This window comes from Octopus bimaculoides, chromosome 10 (assembly GCF_046866305.1).
Source record: "Octopus bimaculoides isolate indiv1 chromosome 10, ASM4686630v1, whole genome shotgun sequence".
NCBI lineage: Eukaryota > Metazoa > Mollusca > Cephalopoda > Octopoda > Octopodidae > Octopus > Octopus bimaculoides.
Genome location: NC_142937.1, coordinates 72,512,944 through 72,522,943, shown reverse-complemented (window position 1 = coordinate 72,522,943; position 10,000 = coordinate 72,512,944). Strand labels below are relative to the sequence as shown.

At 35.5% G+C, this 10,000-nt stretch overlaps 1 protein-coding gene and 1 long non-coding RNA gene across 7 annotated transcripts in view; one reads left to right on the top strand and one right to left on the bottom strand.

Moving 5' to 3' along the window:
• LOC149133772 (uncharacterized) overlaps positions 1–8,883 on the top strand; it is a 25,000-nt gene extending 16,117 nt beyond the window's left edge. Inside the window, exon 2 of the long non-coding RNA XR_016243447.1 lies at positions 8,648–8,883. This is a non-coding gene — a long non-coding RNA (uncharacterized LOC149133772). The remainder of the gene's footprint in view (positions 1–8,647) is intronic.
• LOC106871863 (dual specificity tyrosine-phosphorylation-regulated kinase 4) overlaps positions 1–10,000 on the bottom strand; it is a 153,929-nt gene that overhangs the window by 36,326 nt on the left and 107,603 nt on the right. For all 6 annotated transcript variants that reach the window (XM_089358793.1, XM_089358792.1, XM_089358794.1 and 3 more), the window contains one exon: positions 2,424–2,718. In XM_089358793.1, the coding sequence (XP_089214919.1) occupies positions 2,424–2,718 (295 nt within the window). The remainder of the gene's footprint in view (positions 1–2,423; positions 2,719–10,000) is intronic.

The window sequence follows — 10,000 nt, the reverse complement described above, 5'->3', positions numbered from 1 at the left end:
TAAAACGTTTGTGTAGACTCGGGCGTAAGAAGAGCTTTTTCTGCGGAGATAGTCGTGGCTCCTTACAACTAGTGTTTCTGAAAACATATTATGGGACTATGAATCATGTATTTAATGTATTTCAAAATATGCATTTTGGAATTTTCATTACACGATCAATTGGAGATTTGGTTCAGACACAAAATCAATTCCAATTGGTTGATAATTTTCTGAAGTACTAGTTTAGCATCATGGATATAAACGTTTTGTGGTTTAGTAGGGTTAAATACCTAATAGGTATACCTTTAATGGAAAACACACTTGCCCACCATCATATTGTACTTCCTTTGAGATTAAGATCAACTGAACAGCGTTTTATTCATTTGATCTTACAAGCTGTATACTGTTGCACTTCACTTATCACCTTTCATCATGTTGATTCTACTGTGTGTCCAGTGTCGGTTCGTAGATAAAATTAGAGGGGGTACTGCTTCAGAAAATTTTTAACCGTTGTTTTAATATTGTATTAAAGGAAACAAACATATAAAAAGAAAATTTATTCATAAACTTGATCGGTTCGCGTTTTAGCCACTGCCGGGTAGTGTGTTTAATTTGTTCACTGGACACCGCCGCGAATTCCCTCTTGTTTTACAAAAATCTCCCCTAAATCACAAAATATAAGGATGTATTTTTTTCAAATCCTAGCAACAACAGTGAAGGTGGAAGCAGGATAATAATCTAATTCCAGACTTTATCACATTCAAGAATATAAACACGTTTTTAAGCACAACACACGCGGAGTCAAAAAGAAACATTACCTTTCACCCGGCACTGTCGTTCACGCAGTGCTCTCTCTCTCTCCCTAGTGAGAAGGTTCCTATCTCGGACATTTGAGCATGAGCACAACAGCCAAACAGCGCGTCGCTGGAGCTGTGAAGCGCACAGTTCTATACAAGGATTTTTGTATTTTTTTCATAAACTAAGGAATGGCTACTGACATTAAGCTTAAGGATTGTATAATGTACAAGTATAAAGAAAGAATTAAAGAAAAAAGGACTCATTATATTGAATGTTATCGATAATATCGATAAATGTTATCGATAATATCGAGTGAAAATAAGGGGTGCTGCAATTTTACAGTTCCTATATACGAGCTGCCACTAGTCACACACTAGACATCGTATTTTCTCTGGTTGTCTTTCCTAGAGAAAGTATAACACTAAAGAAATGATAGTAACGTGTTGGCTCTATGAACATCTGTGGCTCATGAGAAGTTTAATTTTTAACTAAGAAGGTATGGTTATGGGGATATCGATAACTTGTTAGAATGCTACAAAAACAAACTGCTGGAGAGTGGTTGCAAAGGAGATACATTTTGAATAGTTCTTGAAAATATAATCTTGGCCATGAGGTTAAGATATTAAATTAGTGACCATATCGTTATAAGTTCAAATACGTAATATTACAATAGTTTGCTGTCTTGTGTCCTTAAATAAAGCAGATAACCTTATTTGCACTGGTTTTTCTTACCGCTAACAAAACAAGACTAGTAAAAGCAAGGTTGACGACCCAGTCAATGCTTTCCTGTCGGTAATGGATATTCGAAACTTTGAGCCAAACTTTAACCATTTAAAACGTAACTTGGTTCCGAGTTAAAGAAGACTTTTAAGATTATAACACCACACCGTCTCCTTCATATAAATTAGAAAATACAATAAGTAGGTTCCTATATCGATACGATGTCAGAATTTTGCCTGAATGTTTGATGGTATGTATCCTAACTCTGGAATTGTATCTCGTGTCTGGATATGGTGCAAATTCTATCATAAAATCCTAACGGAAAATCAGTCATTTTTATGGCTGAAGAGACAGCAAGTGTGAATAGATGTACAAAAGGGAGAAAGAGTAATCAATATGTGTAGAAGAGTTTATGAGAGAATGGATGTATATGTACAGATGTCATTGTCATGTCATCATGTGAAATGGCTGTCTGTTAGATAATGAAATAATTTAGTTAGTTATGATGTTAGAGATATTATGGTACGTGAGTTGCTATGAAGCACATCAGTTTCTAACAAGTACTGGGGTTATCAAAGGATTTGTCATAAGGAAATTGCAAAATTGCAAAAGAGCTGGCTATAGAGCGATATTTTGGCTTTTATTGTTTTTTTTCTTTACTATTTGAAAATATCAACTGGTTTCTAATTAGATAAATAAATGATTAGTAAGCGATTAAGCATAGAAATTCATCCTTAAATGTGAACCATTGTTTGACTTGTCGGGCTACTTTTTGCTATCCAAAGGGTATGACAAGACTACTACAGAAGGCAGTGTGTGTGTGGGAGGGGGCGTACTCTCATATACTGGCCTTACCATTTGGTTACAAGTTTTGCCATCTTCACTTAAGAACAACGTTATAAAAAAGAAAATCGGTGAGAGATTACCTGCCGGCGTTAAAGGCAAATGATTGCCATAATGATCCAAATGACAATTGCTTCTATCGGTGGTATCATGAGTGCTGTAACTGTTGCTTGTTACGTCAGGAGAAACGGGAGATTTTTCCAGTCGACTATTAATTTGTAATTCTGGCAATTGAGGAGCTGGTTTCTTGTTCAACGTATAACTGTCATCCTTTGCATAGTTATGATTCTTACATCGGGTATTAACTAGCTGGACAGGATCGACCCCATTCAGTTGTGGTAGGTTTGTCGTCGGGGCGACAGTAGCTACTGGTTTTTTCTGAGACAAAAGAAAATCAAAAGGGAGAAACATATTACAAATTAGTCAATAGTATTATACATATTAAAGGATAAATATTTATTTATGATGATACACACGAACTATTGCAATTGGGGTTGAGTAGTGGCTTGGCAGAATCAGTAAACTTAGTCTTCGACTTCGGTCATAAGTCCCCCAGAACACATACGCTTAACTCGGTTTCCATTATGTGCAATAAGTAAAACTTCGAAAACATGTCTAATGGTATTTATTTACGTTTCTTTACGTCCTCAGGTTAAATCTAATCGAAGTGTATCTTTGTGTATCTTTCACACCTTCTCTCCAAGGACTAAAGCCTCAATTTGTTTAAACTTGTCCGGTAATCCAGGCGTTGAATTGCACCGAGTTCTGTTGTTAATTTCACACTCTATGGCGACAATAACTGGGGATAGAACTCCTGCGGCTGAAAGTGAATATTCTTCATAGAAGCAACATAATCTCTTTTTTTTTCCATGTTCTGAATGGTCTCAGAATCCAGACAGTCAGTCGACTTCACATGGTTGCTATCTTAGTAATAACCACACAGAATAAAGCATCACCACTCACGTAGATTCCCTGGTTCTGTGTATTCTAACTGCAATTTGCTTGTGAGTCGATATCGAAATGCTCGAAACTTGTCAGCTTTAACTGCATATTTTCTTCAACCCACTTGTATATTGCGTTCAAATATTTTTGTAGTTTTAAGGTATTTTCAGAGTCCTTGACCGCTTACGATACGTTTATATCATCAGCATAGCTGGTAAATGTGGTTGACAGATCTTTTCTGTTTGGCTGCCAAAATTTCAAAATTCAAAGTATACTGAAAATTTTAAAATTTGGCATATTAATGTAGTTTTCCAAGCTGAATTGCTGGAGATATTTCACTTTTTCCAGAAAATAAAGTTAGAGAGGTTTGATAATTTTCACCCACTCAGGAAACAGAATTTGGAAGCTGTCAACTTGTACGTGACTGCACATTTTGTCAACATCCTGAAAATAGCAGGTGGATTTTTATATGAACCCATAAACAAATGAATTACGCACGACATATAACCCTTCATAACTTTTTATTTTTTGGAATTTTCAGAAACTTTTTGCGGACTTGTATTCTACACGTGGGAATTCATACGATTATGCCCCACCAAAAAAAAAGAAAAAATTGTGGGGGTGCGTGATTTAAGGCTTATTTAGTTGTTATTTAGCTGTTATTTTTAGCACACCTCACAATCACCTCAATGGCAAAAAAGTAAACAACACGTATTTTGTAGTTCTAAGCATTCAATATGCATTTAATGCGATAAACAGCACATTACAAATTAAATATTTCTCAAAATAAGTAACTTATAGCACAAACTTATATATGCATTCCTCCAGTGTGTCGCGATTCCGACATGGCACCTCATAAAGAAAAACCTGTCTGTTCTCGCGATACACTCCTCCAAAAACCCACTGTTCAGGTAGGACTCTTCCTCGGTTGTATTCTCGTCTTAAGAAGACTGTTTCGTCGATCTCAACAATCTTCCCAAGGCCAACAACCTTAACTGGATGACAGAGCAGGTTTTCTGCACATTCTTCCTTAACAGAGCTGTTATAATCAACAGCTGTACAATGGTCCATCTCCAGTTCTTCAACACAAAACCGGACTGATGTCAATTCCTTAACCCATGAATAAAGGAAGAGCTCTAAAGTCCTGAGAGGAAGGGTGCCACCTTCAAACTATGTGTCTTTCCTCACTGACACAGAATCCACGCATCCTTAGCGCGAGCATCACCAATACATACTCCCACCACGTTTTCTTGTACTCATAAAATGCTTTTTTGTTTTCCATAATTTTCTTTTAAGTATAACGCCTTTTTCTTGCAAGTATGAAACCACATCCTTCTCTGGTGCGTAATTTAAGGCCTATTTGGTTGCTATTTTAAGCACATATGACAATCACTTCAATGACTGGAATATATTTATTAACACGTGCTTTCTCGTGGACAAAAGAGTTATAATGTTTGGTGTGTTACTATGGAAACAGGCATGAATGTGTCTGTGGCTTACGATTGGCTAAATTTAACCAAAATTTTCAGACTTTAATACCTAATAACTCTTTATGTATTGATTTATAGCGAAAATTGTTTTCATGGCATTGATTAGCATATAAAAGTATATCATTACACTGAAAATGAAACCAATTCGAACCGAAATTGAAGAGATTGGCACCCAAACAGTAATTGGCAGCCAAATAGAAAAGACCCTGGCTGGCTGTGACTGAGGGCATGTCTGAGAGAATCACCGCGAAAAGTAATAGTCCCGGTACAGTTTTATGAGGAATCCCCTTAATATTGGTGTCTCCTCAGAGAGGCCCTTATTGGCAGCGATTGTTTAACTCCTATTTTTTTTAAAAGTCATGCAGCCTTTTCTTTAGTTTTCCAACGATACCAAGTTTGCACAGTTTATAACATATTCCATGATATTAATTCATGGAGTACGCGATGCTTTCAAAAATATGTGTTGGTCATGGATGGAATGTCTTTCAATATCAATCTGTTCTATCAAATGTAATCTCAGTTTAAACAAAAGCAGCAACAATCTCACTACCGTACAACACACAACATGCGTATATTATCACACAATAAAGAGAAGCAGTAGAATAGCTGGAGACCACCACATCTCTGTTCTTCGCATATCTGCATTTCACATCTATGTTTCTGTAAGGAAGTTAATCAACAACAACATCGGTATCAACAATAGCTGCAACATGAACCATAAAAAAACAGCTGCAGTGATAACAACCACAGCAGTAGCAGCAGCAGCAGCAGCAGCAGCAACAAAAATAACATTTGTAACTGTCAATAACGAGCTTTTATTCGGTCGCTTAGTTTGCTAGAAACAGCAACCATGTTTTTCTTAAATTATTGTCAACTATACTGTTTAAAAAATTGTTGAGAAATATTGAAGATTGTAGTATTAGATACACCATTTGAATAAAAAAAAAAGACAGGATAGTTATGGCTGAAACGCTTTGAACAAAGGCTTATTCAAGGTCAGGAACACAGCTAATGCTCTCATCTCAGAGCACTGAATGAAATAACAGACTAAGCATTCAGTTTTCTTCAATGCTAGTCTCCAGGCAAAACAACACGACTATATTATGATAACTATTCTTTTTTCTTTTATTTTGATGTTATTTATTAAGACTAAATAGCAGACAAATTCCCATTTGGAACTTGAGAAAAATCTTGCATATTTTTACCGTTCCATTCACAGATTGCTCTTGTAATGTACGAATTAGCCGATCGATTTCTCATGTATGTATGTATGTATTTAGGAGGTATATAACAAAATCATGACCAAAAATCGAAACCTAAGTCACTACGTTCATTTCCTGTTTTCGTTAATTCTGTACTTAGAATCCATTTGTTTACCTTGTCAGAAATTCACTCATTTTCAGTGAAAAAAAAAAAAAATGAACCTAAATAAACTTAATCCGTCTCCAATTATGGTTTCCTAATCCAGCCTCGAACCAGATATTTTATATATTTACGACTGCTTACAAGACAATAGGTAATTTTCAAATTTCAGCTTTGGAAAACATTTCACCCAATCACTAACATGTTTCTTCCACGCGAGCCTTGAAATTTTTATTTCCTCCGTCCACACAGTTATTGGCAGATTATTCTAATGGTACTGAAAGAGAGAAATTTACGGTGTAAACCAGGGATTCTCAACCATTTTTTAATCTATTCTTTAACTTATTTATTCTTTTATTTGTTTCAGTCATTTGATTGTGGCCATGCTGGAGCACCGCCTTTCGTCGAACAAATCTACCTCAGGACTTATTCTTTGTAAGCCTAGTACTTATTCTATCGGTCTCTTTTGCCGAACCGCTAAATTACGGGAACGTAAACGCACCAACACAGATTGTCAAGCAATGATGTGGAGTGGGGCGGACAAACACAGACACACATATATATACATATATACCGTATTTGATGGCCTATAAGACGTACCTTTTTTTTTTTACCCCAAAATGGCTTTTAAAATCCCCCTACGTCCAAACTATATATCAGAGGTCGCGCCCGAAACAATATATCAGAGGTCGCGTCCGAAACTATATATCAGAGGTCGCGTAGATGTAGCCTATACTATATTTTACAAGAAAGAACAACATAGTAACATCAGAGGAGGGAGGGTTCGTGGATAGCAGGGCGTTCCCAATCGCCTAAGGTATATATGTTTACAAAACGTGTGCTGCCATCTAATGGTGAACAATTGCCAACAGTATGTTTATATCGAATGTAGATGCAATAAATTGCTTATAATTACCGGTCATAACATGAAGTTATACAGGTAAGTGGAGGAATTAAAACATTATTTTAGTGGTAATTTATTTTACAAAAGTATAGCCTAGGCTAGGGTGCGTCCTATGCACTCGTGTGTTTTATAAGCCATCATATATATATATATATATATATATATATATATATATATATATATATATATATAATAACATAAATAATATATAAACATATACATACATCCATACATATATGTACATACCTACATTTATATGTATATATACATGCATATATGAGTACAGGGCATAACTAAAAACGTTAAACACAATGAGAAACGAAAACATAAAGACGAAGACAGAAAACGAACTTTTTTTCGAACAACGTAAAAACAGAGAAACGAGACATGCAACATAAAGAATATTTCTCTTCTTCAGTTGTCCCTGTTCCATTTACTCCGCGTGGTCATTACATTTTGATGTTAAACGTATTGATGACCAAGAATACCAAATGCTAGTTTTAAAGAATGAACAGAGAGAAGTTAAGTTACAAGCCCTCTAATTACCAAACGGAAAATCCAATACAGTTGTGAAAGGAATAACAGTTGTTTTAGATGAATACAATTTATGGATGATTGTCGCTGATATAACGAGTGTGAACACTGGGGGAAAGTGGCTTTGTCATTCAGTTGCAAAGACTGTTTGCTCAAAAGGGTTTGAAAGAACCGCAATTTATTGGTATCAGTATCATATCCTTGATGGAGTTCTTCGTGTTGTAATGGCTAACGAACTTGAAGAAAAAAAGTTGTCTCCCAATATTGAATATATATTCATCCCAGAGTTTCTAAGTAATTACGAGAAACTCCAGGCTAATTTCAACAATGGTGTAAAAAAGATTACTGAATCAGCAGGATGGCGAGATGACATGAAATCTCTATTTCTTTGACCAGAGTTTTTCGTTTCTTTGACGAAACCGACAAATTTCCAACTGTAAAGTTTCAAAATATACCCAACTTAAGTAATGCAAGATGGAATTCTCGAGCAAAACTAGCTCTTTTGACATTTATTCTTCTACCAGAGAAAAGAGTTTTGCTTCTCAATGTTTGTCGTCTCAGCTCTTACAGCTGGGCAGATTTTTGGTTTACTGACCAAATTTTCAGTGCACATGATTATCAGAAGTTATGTGGTAGCCTGCAAGTTCATAAAAAAAGCATTGAACTCTGTAAAAAACTTTTCGAGTTGAGAACCATCAAAACTGGAAATTCCCAGAACAAATCAGAGTGCAGAACGGGCAATCAAGTACCTTCAAGATATTTATGATGTTTGTAAAACGAAAGAGAAACCTCAGCTTCGATTTATTTTATCTAACAAAACATATTAATACTTTGTTATATTTAAAAATTTGCTAACATTCAGCACTCTTTTTCTTATACAGTTATTCAAAATTGGAATTATGCCTATAAAGTTAAAAATGCGTATTGTTATATTTTTTGTATGTTATCGAATGCTTGTAGTAACCTCTGTCTTAAAATAGCCTAGTTTTGAACCTTTGCATAGAGCAATTTCAATTCAGTAATCTTTAAAATGTATAAATACACTTTTATTCCACTTCTCTCTTGCGTTTACAAGGATTTTGGCAGCGGAAATACTGAAGTGTGAATCTAGTGCCACCTAGTGATCATAGCTTAAAAAGCCCATAACTCCGAAACTACTTCAACTAGAAAGCTGAAATTTCAGATATACTACTTCTACATTGCATTGAATCAGCACACTAAGTTTTGGTAAAAACTTGAGCATACGTTATGAACCCCACTAGAATTTTGCATGATTTGGATCAAAAGTGGTGATCAATTTCTTAAGTTGGGGTTGACATTGTTTTCAAATAATGCAAAATAAATGTTGGTTTCCTGACTCTTATAAAATTATTCATCTTATAAAATTATTCATCGTACTACAGTATAGGATTATTAGGTTGTGAAAAAGTCATATATATTCTTGGGAAAGAATATATTTGCGGCTGAAGATAGCTTTATACTATCAATTATATACCAATAATGATGCAACAACTATAAAGCTTGAAACACGTGTACCGCAGAATCCTTTGTGTTTTGTTTTTATTTTTACATTTCCAATTTATATATATATATATATATGTTATATGTATGCGTTTGTGTGTGTGTGTGTGTTTGTGTGTGTGTGTGTGCGTGTGTGTGTGTGCGTGTGCGTGTTTTATCTGTATATATATTATCTTTTGCTTGTTTCAGTCATTTGACTGCGGCTTTGGCGGCCATGCTGGGGCACCGACTTGAAGGGTTTCAGTCGAACAAATCGACCCCAGGACTTACTTTTTTAATCTTATAACTTATTCTATCAGCCTCTTTTGCCGAACCGCTAAGTTACGAGGATGCAAACACACCAACACCGGTTATCAGGCGGGTGGAGGCAAACACAAACACAAAGATACAAAGACATAGATATATACATATACAGTAGTACCTCGGTTTACAAACGCCTCTGATCACGAATAAATCGTGTTTTATATATATATGTATGTATGTATATATATATATATATATATATATATATATATATATATATATATATATATATATATAAAGCATGATTGATTCGTGATCAGAGTTGTTTGAAAACCATGGTACTACTGTTCCTCCATACGACGGGCTTCTTTCAGTTTCCGTCTACCAAATCCACTTATAAGACTTTGGTCGGCTCGAGGCTATAGTAGAAGACACTTGCCCAAGATGCCATAGAATGGAACTGTACCCAGAACCATGTGCTTTGGAAACAAGCTTCCTAACATACAGCCATCCCTGCGCCAATATTCTTGTAGAGTACAGGCGCCAGCAAGAGATTTCCTCCTGTCTCGGCCTTTGGCAATGGCTTGCCGGTCGAAACATTCTGCAAGGCACTTTTTTGTGTCAACAAATATTATAACATTATACCACTCGAAATATTCTCTCT